Source organism: Micropterus salmoides, unplaced genomic scaffold (assembly GCF_014851395.1).
Source record: "Micropterus salmoides isolate LMB-PRFRI ecotype aquatic unplaced genomic scaffold, ASM1485139v1 Ms_hic_scaffold_23, whole genome shotgun sequence".
Taxonomy (NCBI): Eukaryota; Metazoa; Chordata; class Actinopteri; order Centrarchiformes; family Centrarchidae; genus Micropterus; species Micropterus salmoides.
In genome coordinates this window covers 759,929-782,562 of record NW_024041484.1, presented here as the reverse complement: position 1 = coordinate 782,562, position 22,634 = coordinate 759,929, and the positions used below count along the sequence as shown (strand labels likewise).

Below are 22,634 nucleotides of genomic sequence, written 5' to 3'. Positions count from 1 at the left end.
GGTGCATGAGTGGCAGTGACGTTAGCCTGGCTCAGATTTCAACCTGGCCGCTCACCAAGGAGCACTTTAATTTCTCCATTATTCTTTCTGGAGTGTGAAGCGAGAACGACAGCTAGTGTTTCAAGTCATTTATTCTAATGTTTTAACGTAACTAATGTTTCAGTCTCACTTTGAAACACTTAGCTTACCTCCGTAGCTAGTATTTGTTTTGTGAATTAACAGTGAATCCAGTAAGCGGCGCTGGTTTGCCGTTGTGCTCTAACCAAACCTCGCCTCTACTCCAGTTTGCACCTCGCTGTGAGCTAGCTAACGTTAACTTGTCTGTCCATTCAGCCGACATGCCGGAGTACCTGGACGACCCGTCTGTGCTCACCAAGGACAAGCTGAAGAGCGAGCTGCTGGCTCACAACGTGGAACTTCCGAGCGGTAACACGACCAAAGACGTGTATGTACAGCTTTATCTGAATAACCTGACCGTTCAGAACAGCAAACATGTCACGGCCACGACTCTGGACGCCTTCTCCAGCGACGAGGAGCTGCCACCGCCCATGGTGTCCAGCAGAAGTCGCTCCTCCGGCAGGGTAAGTTTAGTTATTCGATTCGGAATTAACTTACAGCTTATGCGAATAAAACTTCATTTGCAGATGGGTGACTTAACTTGTCAATAGGAAGCAGCGTGGTCCACGTTATGGTAACTTACAACTTAGTGAATTTGTTTTCTTGTAGTGCCATAGTTATGGGATTGGTAAGGTAAATAGAATACATGTATTACAGCTGCAACTAACATTGACCATTTGTTCAGTGATTACTTTGTTTTTATTAAAACTTGGATATGCAATTTATTTCAGAAGCACTTGTTACATTTGCTGAAATTCTTCACATCCTGACAACAATGAATAAATGAAATGCTCTGACCCAAGTGGGGAAAAAAACAAATCTATCATTCGGTCCGAATCAAATGATTGTCTGTGTTCTTGCTTACTTGACTATCTGCGCACACTGTGTGCAGTCACTACATAATAAAAAATTTTTGGGCAAGAAGCAACTTCTTTTGTGAAAGTGAAGCTAATGCATGTGCCATAAACCTGCATTCTTTTTTTAACTAGTGCAGTGACCGTTCACAGAGCTGTGCAGGGATGTGACACACACCCCTGTGCTTTTTGTTCAAAATGTGCCTCTCACATTGGTTTCATGATATCAGACATGACAGCAACAGTTACTCAGATAATCACTTCCTCTAAAGTGATTTTGCCTACAAAATTACAGCGTGAGATTTTTTTGCAGCGCTTTATTTAAAGTTGAAATGAGAGCTTTTAGTTTGAAAAGTTCAGAAAGACATTCAGGAGTCTGTGGCTTGCTTAACACACCTCTGGGGGGGAAAAAAGCCTCAGGAAATATTAGATTGGATTCCCCCTCTGAGAAGCGTAGGAATTAAGCATCCATAGCATAGACTCTAGAGATGTCCTGTAGATGTCCTCAAATCCGGAAAAAAAAATCACATCCCTGTTATTGGTTGGCAGGCAGCATAAAATAACTATGAAAACTAAAACTATAGAGTCTAGAGAGTATAAAAGAAGTGAACGTAGTCGTCGTGACGTCACCTGTTTGTTTGTGGACTGCAGTTTTGAAGCCTCGAGTTTGGCCGTTAGGGGAGTAGCATGTAGCTGCAGTACCAGAGGCTGTCGTTTCAGGACCGCATCCTAGGACCGGAACTGCAATTTCAGGACCCCTGTTTACTTTGATACTGCCAGCTAGCTGAATGTTACTCTTTACAGCCCCCCCAAAGCCACACCACAGCCACCACAGAGTGTGTGCCTAAACCTAAATTAGTGATTATATGTATGTTGACCGGTTAACCCTACAGCTGCGCACATGCTAGCCGACAGGGTTAACCTCCTTCGTGTTGCTGTGTATTACCACCACCACTCCACTAGATAGCGTTGTCGCAAAAGAACTAGGGTCCTAGAACTGCGGTTCCAGGATTGCGGGGATCCTGAAACTGCAGCCTCCGGTACTGCAGCTTCATACTATTGCATTAGGGCACTGCCATGTTGATTTATTTGCAACCAGCAGCACCGGACATGACCATATTTGTAAGAGATGGTGGAGCCAACGGCTCTGTGTGGCGCTAGCTAGCTTTGCTTTATTATTTATCTAGGTGCATCTGTAATTCACGTTAACTGTCATTTTAGCCGGGATGAACATTTTGTCTAGCAAAAAAGAGGCTTAAAACAAAATGCACTCACCAGAGAAAATGAGCAGCAAACTCCTAATAAGCTTTTTCAACGGCACTGGTTAAATTTACACAGTGCCGTGGGTATGAGTTACTCTATCCTGATTGTCAGGTACCATGGTAACACCTTGTCAATCACAGATAGTCCCACCCTGTAGCATACTCTGCTTTATGGTCTATTTTCCTCTAAAGTTATACTTCTGCGTTGAATCAACGGTGTAGCCTATGCGTATTCCCCTAACCTATGCCATAGCCTGACGTGCACCTCCTCAAAAATGGAACCACACCCTGGGGTGACGTGGACCGCAAGAACTGTGATTGGTCTCTTGGGTAGCCTCGCAATGCCTCCGAACCGTCAGGAAGTGCTCCGTGCTTTAAAGTAAATTTTACTAGTGGCCAGTCCAAGGTACAAGGTTGTTTATTAGCACAAGGCTGAATAACAAAATAAAATTTGAAGTTCCTTCATGCTACACACACAACACAGGGCTCTACCTTTTTCACAAGAAGCACATGTGCAGAGTTTAACAAACTATTTATTATATACATATTAATACTACGTGTTTGCTCCTTCTCCTTGTTTTCAGATATGGTTTGAAACCACTGGAGGACTGGAAGTGAAGACCCTTGTATCTAGGGATGGGGATCGTTAATTTTTATTAATATTGATACCCTTATTGAGACTGCTTAATGATCCGATTCTTTATCGATATAACTATCGATACTTAACTATTATTTAGTGATGGTTATTTGGTAAGACCAGACCCAGATCAGAAGCAGAGAAGGGCAGGTCAGCGAAAAAGCTGGTAAACCGCTTCGATTCAGCTGTAGGCTACATGTTTCCAGCCAGCTTATCAACATGGACTGGAGCAAGAGTTTCAGAGTGTGAGTTGTTAATCTGTAACAAAAGTATCTTTCATCCATAAAGTTTTAACTGAGCTCTGTCTCTACATCACAGTAACAACTTCATGTCCACTGACTGCCTGGAGGGTAGCTAGTGTTTGGAAGGGAGAGGAGAGCTGTGTGCTGCAGCTCACTGTTTTCCCACCGCTGTTTTTGAGGGCGTGTCAGACTAATCGCTCCGCGAGCATTAGGACACGTGTTTACTTGTGACGTCACAAGAAAGGGAAGTAAAGGCTGGACTACAAACGAGCTGTTTTCAGGCAGTTCAGAGCAGAGTTTTCTGTGGGAGATGGGAACTCCCTTTGGGCTGGACTTTGGGCTTTTTCACTTTGCAAACCTGTTACATGCACAAAAAAGATATATAACTCAATAAAGTAGAGGGGTAAAGCCAAAAAGCATAATACCACCTCTTTAATGTTTACAACAACAAAGTAACTCAATAACTAACTATCTGAAATCACAAGTAGTGAGTGACGTGAAGAATAACAGTCTGGATCAGTCCCTCCTCCTCTCTCGCTGGCTGCAGGTAACATTACCAGGTAGGAGGAGCGGCTGGTTTGTCTTAGCCAGAACCCCAGAACAACCTGGAGCTTAACACGCTCAAAATTGTGGAGATGATCGTGGACTTCAGGAGGAGCCTCCCCACTCTGCCCCCCATCACCATTCTAAACAGTCCTGAGTCTGCTATGGAATCTTTCAGGTTTATGAGATCCACTATATCCCAGGACCTAAAGTGAGAGCCCAACACTCACACCATCATCAAGAAGGCCCAGCAGAGGATGTACTTCCTGTGCCAGCTCAGGAAGCTCAACCTGCCTAAGAAGCTGCTGATCCACTTCTACACAACCATCATCCAGTCTGTCCTCTGCACCTCCATCACTGTCTGGTTTGGATCTGCCACCAAAAAAGACAGGAGCAGACCACAACGGACAGTCAGGATTGCAGAAAAAAAGAAATGAATAAGAAACTCAGCATCCTGCAGTTGCTTTGCAGCTCATGGCGCACCGTTGTCTAATTCAGATTTGTAGTTAGGTGACGAGTGGTTGTCAAATGTGATTTATCCAATCTCCATCAAGCAGCAACCTCTGACATGTACATAATAATAATAATAATCTACTTCTGCATCCTTTGCACTGTGCTGATTGCACTATTGTCTCAATCTGTCTATATTGTTTTTGTTTAGTGTGTGTGTGTGTGTGTTCTCTATACTGTAGCCTGTGTCTGATTTTATTGTTGTATAAGTAAGCACATTGTGAGCAATGTACAATCCTGAGTCAAATTTCTTGTATGTGTACACATACCTGGCAATATAGCTGATTCTGACACTCAGTTAAGTTTTTGGATAGCCTTGGGTATAATTAGCAACCTGCTAAATGGGTTTCTGTAATTGTATGAAAGCTCGACAAACACAGCTTTTCTCTTAGAGATTTTACTTTGACAGCTAAAGGCACGAGTTCACCGGAGGATGTTTTGAGGTGAACATGTGAGCAGAGCAGGACAGTGTCCACTTAGGGTGAAAACTGAGCGGCTATTGTATCATTGACTTATCCTGCTTGAAAAAACAGAATCATACCATCATCCAACATCCCAGTAGAGACAAAATGCTGTAGAGATTGACATAATAAGAGACAATTAATAGTCTTTCCTTAATATCCTAAGAGAAACTAAAACATTTAATGCTGGAGAATAGCTGTGGAGTCTATGGAGAAAGACTTTCTCAGCCTTGAGCCACAGTGGAAACGTATTTGTCATGGAAATGGAGTCTGCACAAGACAAAACAATCAAAATTTCATTGTATCAAAACACTGGTACACCTGATGGAAAATTACGTACATAAGGAAATGATATATTACAAGTACATATAGGTAATGATTAATTTTGCCCTTGCTATCATTACTATTTGGAACTTGCATTGTGCTACTGTGTTTTTGCCTGTATCACCAAGTGCTTGCTCATGGTGGGAATTTTTGGGACTCTGTTAGAATGTAATAATATTACAGTAAGAGTTTGTTGTATACCTGTATCAAATGCAGTGAGAACTTTTGTTATGAATTGGCGCTATATAAATGGAATTTATTGAGTGTTTGTGCTTTAACCAAGAGTGTCAGAAATGAACATTGGATTATATTAGCAGGCGGTACCTGAAGACAAAACTATCCTTTGTCTGAGTACGGTTTATCATTACCAACTTGGCTGTCCTGTCCTCCCATAGAAAGCCACCAGGAAAACGGACAAAGTTCAGCCAGACGAGCTGGATGTGACGATGCTGACCAACCAGGGCCTGAAGGATGAACTGCTAAAGAACGGAATGGATGTGGGGCCAATTGTGGGTGAGTGCTCACAGCAGCAGGGTTGTATGAGGTTAAACACTGAGGTAACATCTGCCCTCAGCACATATGACTTCACTTCATGCATACTGAGGGATGTCGTGTGTTGGTGCTACACACAAGTGGCTTGACATGTTACCTAATAGCATGCTTTGTTTGACCCATGGGGCAGCTGTGGCTTGGAAAGGAGAGCGTGTCGCCCACTTATTGGAAGAACGGCGGTTCATGTCATGCATGTCAAAGTGTCTTGATACTGAACCCAATATTGCTCCTGATGCCATTGCCACAGTTGGCACCTTAAACTCTGCCATCAGTGAATGTGACATGTAGTGTAAAGCACTTCATACAGCAACTGAATTGTTGAAGACTAGAAAAACACTATACAAGGTACAGTCAATTTATCCATTGTGAAAATGATTACTCAGGAATGTGGACAATTAGTTTAACATACCAACCCACACATCAATTCTAAATTACAATCTAGTATTCTAATTTTGTTGGACATTTCTCAAATATATGAATGTATTCACTTATTTTAGCATATTTTTACCATAATTTTCTGCCTGTATCAAATAAAGGTCTGGCTCTCCACAGTTGAGGTTAATTAAACCTGTAGTACAGTACACATCAGTACTGGTTCACCAGTGCACAGATTTAAAAACTCTCAGTCGCTAGTTTCAATATACTACTACTATACAGTATTCTTCAATGCAACATGATGTTCATTGAGTAAATTATGGTCCTATTTAGGGGGAAAAAGACAATAATGCAGCATATGCTTTGGGCGGGACTACCTTGTGATTGATCAGTCACTACCGTGGGCATGGTTGTGGAAAATTGGCTCAGTAGCCCACCAGAGGCAATTCGGGGTTCAGTATCTTGCCCAAGGAAACTTTGACATGCAGCCTAGAGGAGCCGGGGATTGAACCGCTGACCTTCTGATTAATGGGCAACCCGCTCTACCTCCTGAGCCACAGACCTGACGGATGGTGTGTCCAAAGGGCAGGGACTTCATCAATGCGAGCTCATGACCTGCGCTTACTGGGAATTCCTCGTTCATGGGAAATAATTGCAATCCCCAATCCCTATCATGAGTGGGGTTCAGTGGGTTACCCACGCCTCTCGGCAAAGGGTAGTCACACGCTGATCCACTCAGAGTGGTGCACATGCAGCCCCGGACATCTAACACATGAATATGATGTGTTTATGTTGACAGGCTCCGTCTTTTAATGAACTCCTCCTTAGAGATATCTTTAAATTTGGGCAGTACAATCTAAAGGCATGTGATTTAGCATTAGTCATTTTTCATGTAAAACATTTCATGGTTCCAGCTTTACAAACCTGAAGATTTGCTGCTTTAACTTTTTATTATTTTAATGTATTTTTATTGATTTTGAGGTTTGGACTGACAAAACAAGCATGCAAGGTGTCACGCAGGGCTCTCTCACTATTTTCAGAAATTATTACAATAGACTAAAAATAATCATTAATAGCAGTCTGATTAAAAAAATAGTTCAACCACAACCAACTACATTAATGCATGAGGAATAATATAATATCATAATCATATGATATATAGGCTAATAGTACAGTCATATGAGACACACTTCTTAAAATTATAATAGGATTCATTCAACTCAAGCACAGATCAATGATAAACAACTTTATTTTTCTTTCTGCTTTGAGTAGGCTACTTTTATTTTTAATAAGCTACTTCTACATGTTCCTGCTTATAGCCTAATAACATACTTTTACTTAACTTTTTCAATGCAGTACTTGAGTATTTCCGGTTATTGAGGTGTTTCCCTTCACTGCCATTCAGAGACACTAACATGTCAAGTCATATTGTGCAGGTTTAATTTCTCTCCTCTCATCCCCCCAGCATCAACCCGTAAGCTGTATGAGAAGAAATTGCAGAAGCTGCTGGATGACGGTCCTGCACAGCCGCCACTGCCACAGCTGGTTCTCACAGAGGTACAAGTCAGCCACAATGGCAACTCTGAATCAGACCTGTACAGTGACAAGGAGGACGGTAAGGGCAAATATAATGTATGTATTGGCATATTGTATGAGAAGTATTATTTAGGCAGCATAGTAGGGGGTTTGTTTACACTGATAACCACTTTACAAAACATACTGTACCATTTCAGTTTCATGTCCTCTTTTAGGCAGCCGGTAGTTCTAGTCCACTATGAAAATCAACTTGCAAGGATTTGAAACTTGGTGCAAATTGGTAACTCATGATACAAAAATAAAATAAAAATAATCGTCTTTATTTTTGTTACATTACCAATGAAAAGTCTTACTTGTTGTATTCGAGGACATTCTAATGCAAATTGGAGATTCTTCCTGTCCGATTAGCTATTTATTTATTCTGACTGACCTGCCGATTCCAATTTGATCCAGTTCTTTCTTTCTAAAATCTATAATTGACAGCATACACATTTTTTGTAACTTTTCTTTATTGGAAAATTCTCTTTAGTAGGATCTCCATTAGCATTGTTTTTTTTTAACTCCATTCAACTGTATGTTCATTATAAAACACTGACTATTAAATAACTTAATATTTTCTTGAAACTGCAGCAGGTTACAGGACCTTCTCTCACTCAAACAGATTTTTTTACCGATTTAATTACTATTATTACTTACTAATTCATTTATTACAGATCCAGCCCACCGTGTTACTGAATAACATCGGTACCAACAGTGTTCACTCTCGCTTTACCTGGTCCCTGCTTGTAAAATATCCATCTTGTCTGCGTATTATAACTTCATACAAGATGGCGTCTCTCAAGTGTTTCTCTACAGGTGTAATTCGCGAGCATTGTTTCTTCTTCACTAGTAGTGAAGAACTTCCACTCCTACGACATGTTTTTTTGGTGTGTTTGTGGCTTGTATATTAGGGCTGAAACGATTCGATAAAATCTATAAATAAAATGCATCGACGCAAAGAATTTGCGATGCTGTCCCTGCACAGTGTTTCGCAGGGACATTTATTACTGTCGCACATCGCGCTTACGCTGTGAACACGACATGATTATGATGGCGCTGTTTGCAAAATGGAGGAAGAGAGAGAAAATACAAAGAAGAAAGTGTCCAAAGTCTGGGATTATTTCAAGCTAAAGAAAACAACAACTCAGTAATGTTTCCGCCGGCAAACAAAAGTACTTCTTAAACAACGCATTGGGTGAATCGTTGAAATAATCTATCGACGCAACAATCATTGTTAGCTGCAGCCGTATTGTGTATATGTGTGTATGGCTGTGACAATAGCTGGTAACTGTCTGTGTCGCTGTGCGTATGACGTAAAACAACATCCAGTGTAGCACGTGTAACATAATACTTCTTTCGGAGCATGAAACATGCGACGAACCTATTGAAACTGAAGGAATTCTTTTTCTTCTTTCTGCGGATTAAGCGCATTTTTGGCCACCTAAACAGGCTTGAAAATTCACGAAACTTTCCACACAATTCAAGTCCCATGGCAATTTATGAGTCATACATTTTCGTACATGGGCGTGGCAAAATCGGCGGTGTCAGGAACAATTCATGTGCAATAACCCAGTAACTCTGCCTCCAATCAGCCACCTGTTTACTGGCTAACACTTCTATTTCAGTGCTGTTCATACTGTGATATTGTCATATTGTAGATACTGTATACCAAATCCACCTACTTCAAGACATTACTCCTGCACAAAATACTTATTTATTCCTGCATCCTTTGCACTCTGCTCACTGCACTATTTGTCAATATGTCTATTGTTTTTGTTCATAGTGTGTATATTTGTGTTGTCTACACTGAAGTCTGTGTCTGATTTTATTTTTATTATTGTGATTTTGTATTGAGTAAGCACAGCGTGAGCAATGTACAATCCAGAGTCAAATTCCTCATATATGTACACATACCTGGCAATAAAGATGATTCTGAAATGGCTCCCTAGCGCCGCCTAAATTGCAGCATAGTTTTTCAAAATGTATAAAATTTTAGTAGTAAATGTATAATGTCCAGATCTACAAAAAAGCCTATGGGAGCAATGCCCTAAAACCAACAGGAAGTCGGCTATTTTGAATTTAATGACTTCAAATTTTGGCTGTGCAATCTAAAGGCATTGACAATGAAAAGTTTCTTTATCTGTGTGTGTTGTTGTGACTTCAGTGTACATACTACATATCTCTACTAAATTTCACATGTTTGATAGGGGGCACACCCTGAAAACATCTAAAGGCCAACGTTCCGTCATACTTATAGCACTCTCTGCTGGCAACAGGAAGTAAACCCTTTGTGACAAAAATCATTCAATTTACGTGGTATTTTCTCAATGTTGTCCACACTTCACTTACTGGTACACAACCTATAGTTAGCGGGTATTCTGTAGCACAACATTGGACACATGAAATCATGATTAAGACCAGTCCAAAAAGTGCGATAATTCAGAGGCTCGTCTCTTGACAATACGGCCGCTACGCTGTGGCCACATCACCTCCAAATGCGTGTCACAGCGCGAGGGCCCGTCGAACGCTGCTTGCAGGGCCTAGCGTGGCCGACATAGTGTCAAAAATTGATAATAAACAACATATAATTAGCCGGAGTTCTCTAGCACCACATAGGGGACACAGGAAGTGAAGAATATTCAATTCACTTTTATTTATATAGTGCCAAATCACAACAACAGTTATCTCACAGCGCTTTTCATAAAAGAGCAGGTCTAGACCGTACTCTATGATGTTATTTACAGAAGCCCAACAGTTCCCACCAAGAGCAGCACTAGGAGACAGAGGCAAGGAAAAACTTCCTTTTAAGAGGCAGAAACCTCGAGCAGAACCATGGCTCAGGGTGGGCGGCCATCTGCCTCGACCGGTTGGGGTGAAGGAGAGAGAGGGAGAGAGAGAGAGAGAGAGAGAAGGCATGAGAGGAACAGAGAGAAAAAGAGAGGGATGGAAGGAGAGCGAGAGAGAGAGAGAGAGGAGGGAGGCAGCCTACACAATATACACACAGAGGTACAGACAGTAAAGGTGATGTTGCTATAGACTAAATGAAAAATGGTACAGATATTTATAGTAGTGTTAATGATAACAATCGTAATGTTAATGATTATAATAACAATAATAACAATAGGACTAGTAACAATAGTCGTTGCAGCAGAGGGTGCCGAGCAGGAACACGGGGGCAGCAGGTGACCCGCAACCACAGATCCAGACTCCACAGCTCCAGAGCCAGAAACACCTGCAGGAAGTGATAGGAGGAGAGAGACGAGAAAGCACAAGACTACCGGAAAGGGGAGAAGTTGTGTTAGTAACATGCAATAATGGGATGAGGTTGCATACAGAGGGAGAGAAAGTAGAGGAGAGAGCAGCTCAGTGCATCATAGGAAATCCCCCGGGAGTCTAGGCCTATAGCAGCATAACTAAGGGATGGTTCAGGACTCACCTGAGCCAGCCCTAACTATAAGCTTTATCAAAGAGGAAAGTCTTAAGCCTACTCTTAAATGTGGAGATGGTGTCTGCCTCCTGAACCCAAACTGGAACCTGGTTCCACAGGAGATATATCGGGCGCAATAATGTAGAGCTGTCTCCCGACCTCTGGCCAGTGCGCCAGTGGAAACGCACACATTAATTGTAAGTTCTTTAAAAGTAGATACTGACTAAAAGCCCCAAATCCTTTTGGTGGAAACGCAGCCTGTGTTTTTGAAAAACTGAAACCTAAAACACGTGGATGTCTTAAAAGTATTTTTTGCATTAAAGATAAATGCACTGGCAAGGAAGTATGTCAGAGTCTCTGCTGTCTCTCTGATGTTGGAAGCTAAGCAGGGTTGGGCCTGTTTGGTAAAATCAAAATGTGACAGTGCATTGGAAACAAATAAAAACAAAACAAATCATGACATGCAGAATAATGTGACATTAATGAATTATAATTTAGATTCTGATCAGGGATAAATAAAGATATGTGGAAACTGAAAAGATGATTTATGAGTACAGTGTAAAGGCTAAAATCTACCCCTTGCTCTACTGCAAATCGTTCATAACATAGTAAGGACCAGCCCACCAGGTGAAATCCCGGCTTAATAAAGCCGTCAGTGTCACTTTTCATCAACAGACCAATCACAGCCTGGATAGAGTGACATTTAAAAAAGGTTAATGTGCTACAGTAATCTGTAACATGTTGAACTCATTCAAAATTAACTAATGTATCTTTGACAACAAGGATGTGGGTTAATGATTTGTTGAGCAAATTTCTTTACTGTACTTAAATCAGTGGAAATTAATGCCTGCCTGGAGGGTAGGAAATGAAAATTAAATCTGTGCTATGCCATAGAAAATGATTGGCAGTAATGTAAAGTAACCATTTGTTCTTAATAACCTAACGTGTGTTAAACCAACCTATATGTCCGTCAAGAAGCAGTGTGTGACTGTACTGTGTTTTGTCAGAAATGACTGCAGCACCACAGCCTGAGGCCGAACCTGAACCAGCTCCTGTGGTAGAGAGACCGCTGAGGAGCTCAGGAAATACGCCCATCACCACCCGCAGCAGCCAGCACCACGTGGTAAGAAACAGCTCTTCAACAAGCCAACTACAGGGTTATTCCAAAACTCAGCCGTTTGTTCAGGACGGGACTCTTATCAAACATGTAAAATCCGGTACAGATTTGATAATGTACAGTCAAGTTACAACAACTTCCTGTGTCATGGCGAAGAGTTTAACTTTGCCGCCACGCCTTTAAGTTTTACAACATGGGAGAAGTACATTACAGCATAAAACGTGTCATTTCCTATTGCCAGCAGGTGGCTCTAACTTTGAGTGAATATTGGCTTATGGATGTGTTCAGAGCAGGACTTTTTTTCTACTTATCAAATTTGGGGCAGATGTGAGCATGTGAACACCACACCACGCCATTCCACGAAAATTCATCGTCAAGTACAACTTTTAATCGTCAATGGGTGTAGACTGCTCAGCAAAAATCTGAAGTCGGTCGGACTAAATCCCTAGGAGGATTGTTTAAGTACGGAGTGTTTAAATCATCCAAAAATGATTAATTCATTAAACGTCATTTCCTGTTGCCAGCAAGTGGCGCAATGACTGTGGGTGAATGTCGCCATGTACATGTTTTCAGAGATCTGAGCATGTACATTAAAGTTACAACAACTTCCTGTGTCATGACAAATCGTGGAACTTTGCCGCCATGCCACCCCCATGCCATTAACTGCAAACTCACAAGTTTTACAACATGGCTTCATCAAAGTGTTAAGGGTTTTCTGGGACAGTTCTGACGTTGATATGTCCAACCTGCTAGGAAATTATAGTGTAAAACGTGTAATTTCCTTTGACTTTGAGTGAATATTGGCATATGGATGTGTACTAGGGGTGTAACGGTACATGTATTTGTACCGGTCTGTTTTGGTACAGGATGTTCTGAACGGTGCACATGTGTACAGAATGCAGTCTTTAACGTCATATATTAGGCTTGTTTATTTTGTTTAATTTAGGTGCAGCTAGCTTAATCGCCTTCTCATAAACAAGTGACAAACAATCAAAAGTGGGTCAGATTGTTTGTTGCCTTTTCTATAAAGTCAGAAACATATAGTGTGGGTGAGCTAGGAGACAATTTAGGAGAACAGTGTCTGCAAACGGCGATTTTTGCAGAAACCCACTGACTGATGAAAACTTAAGACAACAACTCCGGACCCAATATTTAGCGTAACTCAGTACTACACCCAGAGCAGGGACTATTTTGGGGGGGGGTAAAATAAAGACCCTAGAACTAAATTTAGACCCTGGTTTCTGCGGTGGAAATGCAGTGAGTTCCTCCATAGGTTCCTAGTTCCAGGGTATAGTTTTCTGTGGTGGAACCGCGGCTCATGTCACCTTTAACCCCAATGTGTAACATTTCAACCATTAAGAGACTTCGCCTGCTGGTGTCTGCACCAGGGCTACAACTCTACTCATACATCTGTTGTGGCTGCATTTCCTTCTTTTCTTCTATCCGTCACTTGTGTTTCTCACTGACACATGTATCTGAGTGGTACTTAGGTTTATTAATGATGAATTGTCAATTGTGTGTGCAGCTGTTGAGGGTCACTGCAGGGACAATTGTGTGACAGCTGAACTGTTGGCTCGTTAAACATCCTTTATCCACAATCACACACGGTTTATGAGCAGGAGTGTGACCTTCAAGATGTCCTGCTACATAAAAGGAGGCAGCAGAAAATCACCAGCCTTTTGTCATTATGGAGCCCTGTGAAGACCCTTGGCAAGACATCCACACTGTCCAGGGATGTGTTATAGTGAGACAGGTAGACTGTTACACTGCTGGGACTGTGCTCAATAGTAAACATGTTGGTGGTTCCGGCCTTTTGTTTGAAATGGTCACATGGTGAGAGGCGTCTAATATTAGGCAGGGGACACTCTGCAGGTCCAAACATGCACCTACAGCTGATTGTAGTGAAGTATTGAGTGAGAATTTCCACTTTGCATTGGAGTCTATTTTTTAAAAATCTGGTAGAATGATTTTGACAAACTTCACTGGTAAGATGTATTCATAAATGGTTGGTGTTGGCTCATTTAATCATGCTCTCCATGGTTGTTTTGTCTTCAGGTGGAGAAGATCACAGCCAATGACCACAGCCTGAAAGTGGAGGATAATGATGTTCTAAAGGAGCTGTTCCCTAATAACAGTCCAACAGGAATCACGTAAGTAACCTGGTGGTTATTTCTGTTATTAGTTCATGCTTTTTTAATGGTCTAGAAAGTAAAAAAAGAAAAATGCTGATCACAAGTTAACAGAGACTAATGTTTTCACCCAGCAGTCAAATATCCTTACAGTGTGTTCCCTCAGAAAGCAAAGGTAATTGGGTTGCTCGTGCAAATTTGACCACTGGAATTTTTTGTTTGCTTGCACGAATAAACACAACCCACGAATATTCGCCTTTAATTGCAATGAAATATCAAAAGGATGCTGTTCGGATCGATCAGAGCTATGTTATGCTAACTTGTTTCATAGTAAAGTACCATTGCTGGAACCATGTAAGAGAAACACATTTTCAGAACCAGGTATTTCTTCCTTACTTTTCTCCAAGGAATCTTCATTTCTGTCTGGTCTATGACAGTGGAGGTTGGAACTTCGGTGTCTTAAAAGCGAGAGTGAGGATAAATCCACTTTTTAATTCCAGAAGTAGAAATTAAAAGAACTCTGAGCTCCTCCTGCCAGAAAACGGCTCTCCCTGTCATTCAGCTGCTGCTTGTTGGTGAACAGCGACTCTGTCACTCCACTCAGTCTTCCCCACACAACACTTTGCAAAGCGACTCAACTCAAGCAAATACTATAATAATAATAAGAAGAATGTTGCATTTTGCATCATTTGCATCTATTCACGCCTTTGTCTTAACTTTGTATGTAATCGCACTGTGAAAAATTTGCTCCACTTTCTGTGTGAACACAGTTTGAATAATGCTAACTCTTGATAACACAACAAAAGCAGCAATTCCTCACATTTGTGAAGCTGTAACCAGCTTTTTTAATTTTCAACCTCTGAGCTAACTGTAGAGGAATCACAATTAAACTGTTCTGAAATGTAAATAAATACATAAATACCTGTAAATACATTGAGATGTTAACTTTAGAAAGGTTCAATGAAGAAAAAAATAAACAAAAAATTTGATTGACAGTTTAATAAACATTTAAAGGGGTGCTCCAGCAATAAATCATTGCACTTCCATAATGTTGGGGGACTCGCAAGAGACAAGGTACAAAGTACAAGGTACTATATTAGTCATTATACAGCACAAGGCTGCATAACAAAACAAAATTTGTAGTTCCTTCATGCTACACACACAACATATAATTAAGTGTAAGCCTATATTAATATGGTAACATATAAAATAAAACAATATATACAGTTATTTACATGCATACATACACATATACACCCCAAACATTCTACAGTGCATTTTTTTGAATTTGTATCTGGGTTGAGAACTGCAGCAACCTACAGACGCGCATTGCATTCACCAAAGAAAAAAATAGACACCGTATCTCATAATTACGAGATCCAGATCTCGTAATTACGAGATAACGGTAAAGTTGGAAACACATTCACAGATTCGAACTTCCGGGATCAATAACTCGTAAGCAAAATGTGTTAAAAACACAAATGTACATTTTCACATAAATGAGTCATCCTGGGAGTGGCACAAATGACAACACTGTTATAAGCTGTAATGTCTCCAGTATCACCCCACACACCAGTGATATCCTGCTTGTGATACTACAACACTTAGCCTTATTTGTAGAAATATAGTTTTGCATAATTTTAAAACTCTTAAAAGTGAAGTTATTGAAGAGAAAAATTATGCAAAACAATATTTCTACAAACTAAGTGTTGTAGTATCATCAACATGAGATCAGTGATGCCTGGGGTGATACTGGATCTTATAACAGTGTAGTTATTGAATATTAAAATAGGCCTACCTAACATTAGGTATGCAAAAGTCATTCCCCCCCCCCAAACTAAGTGTTGTAGTATAACTAGCAGTATATCATTAATGTGTAAGGTGATTTGGGGGGCACTACATTGTATAAGTGTGAGGTTATTGAACATTTCTGCAGTATGTGTTTTTGGTGTTGCACTTTGTAGACGGTCCCTGCGCACTCGTCTCACAGCCGGCTGCACATAGAGACCGATGTTATTTGTGCTGTTGGTAGGACAACTCATTTATGTGAAAATGTACTTGTAGCTTCTTGTCTTATTAACTACGATAATAAAGAGGCGTCGTTTGTGTTTTTAACACGTTTTGCTTATGATTTATTGATCCCGGAAGTTCAAGTCTGTGAATATATTTCCAACTTTACTGAACTCAGTAATAAATGGAACTTTCCAGTTATCTCCTAATTACGAGATCCGGATCTTGTAATTATGAGATAAGGCGTCTATTTGTTATTTCTTTGGTGAATGCAGTGCGCTTCTGTAGCAGCCTGATGATGATGATAATATGAAAGTTTCATCTTCACAATAAACAGTCTGACATTTGGGGAAACATCTTGACTGCGTTTGAGAACCAAGCATCATCGATGTAAAACACAAAGTCCACTTCCTCTCATCTCGCTGGAATCTTGCACTGACAGCTTGGAACATGGACCATCTGCCAAGTGCTTAATCCAGGATGTTGATGGGGCAGGTCTCTGTAACAATGTGGGGACAACAGTCTCTGAATTCTGTTGTCTGGTCAATGTGAGTCTTATTTTGTCTAGATCGGCTATTTAGGAGCAGAATTAAGTCCAAGGTCCTCATCATTAATAAGAAAGCTTGAGCAGTAGCAGTAGGAAAGCTTTCCTCTGCTTCTACTAATCCTGTACCTCAACTCACAAATACAAATCCAGTACTAGTGCTCTCTTTTCTCTTTTTCCATTTTTTTTTTAAAAATTGAATGAAATGTAGGATCCAGGTTTGACAGATGAGGTCAAGTTGCAGTTTGGGCTACCAACGCTCATCATACATTATTTAATTGTGAGTGCTTTGTGACAAGAAGAGAAATGATCACTTCAGGCTTAGTAAAGTGCTGTATGTACTTCAGGTGTGAATGGAAGCTATAAGATGCACTGTGTCTTGAGAGATAAAAAAAAGTTTCCCTCCCCCTCAGAAAACAATGTCAGTAAAATCCTTGTCTCTTGCAGTGCCACCTGTCGACACCCTATTAGAGGAGCAGCTGGTCGCCCGCTGAAGTCCAGTGACCTGTGGAATGATGAAATTTCGCTCTTCTCTTTAAAAACCACCAAGACTACTAGCTCCTCGTCCTCTTCCTACACAGAGAGCCGCACTGTCAACAGAATCACCAGCTTGCCGCCCTCCACCTCCTCTTTCCCCACCTCCTTCTCCAGGCATCTGTCTGCAGCTCCCCTTGCAAGTCAGACCAAAGCAGTGCACCGCTGCATGTCTCTGTGGATAAAGCTGTTCCTGCTCCCCATTGTGGCTGCTTTCCTATTCTTGGTTTACCAAGTCATGGAGACCAACACCATCAACCCTTTTACAGCCCCAAACACAGAAGTGGCCAGCGGCAGCACAGCATAGAGAGCACAGGAAGGGCGAAAGAGCTTACCTACTTGTATTCTCTTTTTTTTATGTGTGTGAGAGTCTTTATTGTAACCATTTTGTTCACAAGCGCTATGAAATTACCTCTGACATTTTGTCCTTTTGTCCTAAAGATTTTCTTCAGTCAATCCCTTAAGAGAAGCGATGTTGCCATTTCAGTGACACTCCCAAGGATTTTCAATGCACGTTGTAGAAGGACAATACATAACCTCTGCCGTTGCTTTGCCCGTTCCTGATCTTTGACTCAGTCTGTGAGGTTACAACAAAGCCAGCCAACAATCAACTTTCAGAAACACACAGTAGCTCTCATACATTTTTTGGACTTGCATTTTATTGCCATGTTATTTTTTTTATGTCATACTTGTATTATGTGAGTGTGTTTGTTTGTACTGAATGTGTGTGGTTGATATGTTTTTCACATTTTGGCTTAATGTCTGTGTTAGTCATTATAGACCTTGAAGATAGACGTTGAACCTGTAATTTTGCTTTGTAATTTACTTGACCATCTTTGTTAATGAGACAGGGAGGTTTGTTATTATATAATCCAAATGCTTATAAATGTTAAAGCCTATACCAGTATTTTCTTAATATTCTCTTCTAATAAAAGTGAATGTATCTGTGTATTTGACTTAATTATATATTCACTGTCAAATATCAAATATCCACTCAATAAACTATTGTAGTATTACTGTACCTGTAAGAGCATTGTATTCAGAAAAATAGAACATTTTTAAAAATGTCAAGGCAACTAAACTTTAACAAATCTTTTTGATTTAAGATTGAATTGATTTGTTTTTGTGGGGGGGGGTTTTCAATTCATTTCATTCAATTCATTATGTGTAATTTTACTTTGTCACAACTTTTGAGTGCTAATTTACTTCTGTTAAATTATTTTAGGTTAAAGTAATCTTTGGTTATTACCAACTTGAACTTATAAATTAATTAATTAATTAATTTCGAATCTGTACATTGTACCTACATGGAATTTAAAGTTTCTAATTGATTTCACTCTTTGCACCAGCATCTAAAGGAATCTTTGGAATTATCACATTGTTTTTTTTTTTATTAATTATTTTCATTATTATTTCATTATCAGTCAATCTACACATTTTTTATTTTTTATTATTAATTAATGATTGAGTATATTTTTAGAATAAAATAATGACGGATGTTTATCACACATACTAGTCAAAGACCATTCAATGTCATGATAAAGAGAAAAGCTGCATTTTCTTAAATTCTAAAAATATTTTACAGCATTGCAATCCTTCATCATATCACTGAAAATTCACATGTTCCTGTGGTGTGTGCATTTACACACAAACCAAACATGTCTGTCTACAGGGAAACTGATTCTGGGGAACTGATAGGGATGCAGGATAAACCAGGCTGAGAAGTGTGTTGAAAATGCACACAATGCAGGTCTACATAAGACTAAAACACATAGGCACTTTATAGAGGTTAAATAGTGTTTAATTTTGCTTATCCATCACACTCGCTGAATCATGTCTCCTTTAGCTGTCAAAGAAACATGTCTGTGTGGTACTGAATACATAACAGCATAATGTCTTGGACAAAAAAATAAATGTTGGCTAGACATGATGTTCACTGTGATGAGTTACCTAACACAAGCAAGTGTCGGCAAGGTGATTTTCATTTGTACTAAAATGAATGGCTACTTGAAATATACAGATCTTTTAACAGCAGTGCTTGGCTGTCTGCATGAGGTCAGTTTAGGCAGTTTCAATGTTTTTATAACATCAACAAAGCCGTCAATGTGTATACCGTATTTATATAGGTACCTGTCTTCTGTATATGAGAACTTGTGTTGCATGAGAGTATGTGTTGAGATGAAACATGCAAGGTCCCTACTGAAACTGAATTCTTTCTTTCTTTCTTCCTGCAAAGTAATCTCAATTTTTGGGGCCTAAACATGCTCGAAAACTGACCAAACTTTCCACATAATTCAGATGCAGCGAAACATTATGTATTTTATGGGTTTTGCGCATGGGCGTTGCAAAATGGCTCGCTATCGCCCACTACAGAGCAGCCCCGGGCAAAGTTTCACCTATGTGTACGGACTTCTGTGGTACGTATTTTACACATTTAATAAAAGTCGCACCCTGAACACATCCACATACTAACATTCACCCACAGTCATAGCGCCACCTGCTGGTAACAGGAACAGGACATTTAAGCCAGAAATCTTGGTGTAGTCATGGACTCAGACCTGAATTTGAGGAGCCACATTAAGACAATTACAAAGTCAGCCTACTATCACCTGAAGAATATATCAAGGATTAAAGGACTTCAGCAGGATCTCAGCAGGACCTGGAAAAACTTATCCATGCATTTATCTTCAGTCGACTCGAATACTGTAACAGTGTCCTTACAGGGCTCCCTAAGAAATCCATCAGACAGCTGCAGCTGATTCAGAACGCAGCTGCTCGAGTCCTCACTAAGACCAAAAAGTGGATCACATCACTCCAGTTCTGAGATCTTTATATTGGCTTCCTGTATGCCAAAGAATTGATTTAAAAATCCTGCTGTTAGTTTACAAAGCACTAAATGGTTTAGGGCCAAAATACATTTCTGATCTTCTGCTTCGTTACGAACCATCCAGACCTCTCAGGTCGTCTGGGGAAGGTCTGCTTTCTGTCCCCAGTCAAAACTAAACAGCAGGGGCGCCACCAGGAATTTTGGGCCCCATGACCAAAACTCAAATTCGGCCTACTCTGCGCAGCTGTTGTCACCACATCTTTAGGACCTAAGTGTCCCATCAAAAGCTTTACTAATTAAAGGCTTGCAACTGTCTTGCTTCTTATAATTCAATAGTAGTACTAGCACAATATTTACTGCTGTTGATTTGTACACAGCGTTGGGAGGGTTACTTTAAAAATGTAATCTGGTACAATTACTAAATGTTTAATGTAATCAGAAACGTAATCCAAGTACCACAAAATAAAAGTAATGTAATCTGAATACTTTTAGTTACTTTTGGATTACTTCAATGCCAAATAGGCAAATGAAGACAAGAGAAGTATCAATGATGTTTTCTGCTCTGTACAGGTGCTGGTCATATAATTATCATCAAAAAGTTGATTTATTTCAGTAATGCCATTCAAAAAGTGAAACTTGGATATTATATTCATTCATTACACACAGACTGATATATTTCAAATGTTTATTTCATTTAATTGTGATGATTAAAACTGACAACTAATGAAAATTCCAAATAAGAGACCAATTAAGACCAATACAAAAAAAGGATTTTTAGAAATGTTGGCCAACTGAAAAGTATGAACATGAAAAGTATGAGCATGTACAGCACTCAATACTTAGTTGGGGCTCCTTTGGCCTGAATTACTGCAGCAATGCGGCGTGGCCTGTAGTCCATCAGTCTGTGGCACTGCTCAGGTGTTATGAGAGCCCAGGTTGCTCTGATAGTGGCCTTCAGCTCTTCTGCATTGTTGGGTCTGGCGTATCGCATCTTCCTCTTCACAATACCCCATAGATTTTCTACAGGCGAGTTTGCTGGCCAATTAAGAACAGGGATACCATGGTCCTTAAACCAGGTACTGGCTGAAATTTTACTTTCATCAGAGAACAGCAGTCCAGTCCTTTTTGTCTTTAGCCCAGATGAGACGCTTCTGACGCTGTGTCTTGTTCAAGAGTGGCTTGACACAAGGAATGCGACAGCTGAAACCCATGTCTTGCATACGTCTGTGCGTGGTGGTTCTTGAAGCACTGACTCCAGCTGCAGTCCACTCTTTGTGAATCTCCCCCACATTTTTGAATGGGTTTTGTTTCACAATCCTCTCCAGGGTGCGGTTATTCCTATTGCTTGTACACTTTTTTCTGCCACATCTTTTCCTTCCCTTCGCCTCTCTATTAATGTGCTTGGACACAGAGCTCTGTGAACAGCCAGCCTCTTTAGCAATGACCTTTTGTGTCTTGCCCTCCTTGTGCAAGGTGTCAATGGTCGTCTTTTGGACAGCTGTCAAGTCAGCAGTCTTCCCCATGATTGTGTAGCCTACAGAACTAGACTGAGAGACCATTTAAAGGCCTTTGCAGGTGTTTTGAGTTAATTAGCTGATCAGAGTGTGGCACCAGGTGTCTTCAATATTGAACCTTTTCACAATATTCAAATTTTCTGAGATACTGATTTTGGGGTTTTCATTAGTTGTCAGTTATAATCATCAAAATTAAAAGGAATGAACACTTGAAATACATCAGTCTGTGTGGAATGAATGTATACATTATACAAGTTTCACTTTTTGAATGGAATTACTGAAATAAATCAACTTTTGATAATATTCTAATTATATGACCAGCACCTGTATTTTTAGAGAAACAGAGAATAAAAAAATCTCCTATTCCCAAAATCCATGTTTAAATGATTACTGTACAAAAACACAACTTTCTTCACTGATTCTGTTGAAACTGGATCATATTTGATGGAGAAATATGGAGAAAATATATTTCTAGTTTTCTCTCTGATGTGTGCCTCAACTCTGTGATTCACAGAGTTTCCTGATGGACAGATAGCTTTACTTGTTGCTGAAGCTAGTTAACAAGCTAACTAGCTGCTGTTATTAGGTCTATTACTCTGTTGAACTGTATATACAGACTTCTGATACCATTTCCTCCGCTTATGCATTGGTAAAACGGCCGTCAGTAAAATGCATGTTGCAGACTCACATCCTTACACACACCCACACAGGGCGGCTGTGGCTCAGGAGGTAGAGCGGGTTGGCTGTTAATCGGAAGATCTGCGGTTCAGTCCTCCAAGCTACATGTCGAAGTGTCCTTGAGCAAGATACTGAACCCTGAATTGCCCCCCACTGCCAGTGTATGAATGTGTGTGAATGGGTGTTATGTTTGAGCACTTAGGCTCAGTCTGTGAATGTGTGTGAATGGTAAATGCAGATGTAGTGTAAAAGTGCCTTGAGTGGTCAAAAAGACTAGAAAGGCGCTTACATCTACATCTTGCTATCCTCACAGCAAGGTCACCCCGGCCTTTCTGTGTGGAGCTTGCATGTTCTCCCCATGTCCGTGTGGTTTCTCTCCGGCTTCCTCCCACCATCCAAAGA

At 40.3% G+C, this 22,634-nt stretch overlaps 1 protein-coding gene across 1 annotated transcript; it reads left to right on the top strand.

Moving 5' to 3' along the window:
• The first annotated feature begins 23 nt into the window (after positions 1-23).
• On the top strand, positions 24-18,229 carry tmpoa (thymopoietin a). Its single transcript, XM_038738574.1, has 6 exons — positions 24-581; positions 5,346-5,463; positions 7,343-7,492; positions 11,887-12,002; positions 14,052-14,146; positions 17,127-18,229. Exons 1-6 carry the CDS (start codon positions 339-341, stop codon positions 17,518-17,520), a joined length of 1,116 nt encoding a protein of 371 aa, XP_038594502.1. The 5' UTR covers positions 24-338; the 3' UTR covers positions 17,521-18,229.
• Positions 18,230-22,634: the final 4,405 nt, after the last annotated feature.

Excerpts from the sequence above, each read along its gene's own strand:
- tmpoa (XM_038738574.1), top strand. The coding sequence starts at position 339 with ATGCCGGAGTACCTGGACGACCCGTCTGTGCTCACCAAGGACAAGCTG. Across the intron at positions 582-5,345 it reads GAAGTCGCTCCTCCGGCAGG|AAAGCCACCAGGAAAACGGA; the intron begins GTAAGTTTAGTT and ends GTCCTCCCATAG. Across the intron at positions 7,493-11,886 it reads GTACAGTGACAAGGAGGACG|AAATGACTGCAGCACCACAG; the intron begins GTAAGGGCAAAT and ends GTGTTTTGTCAG.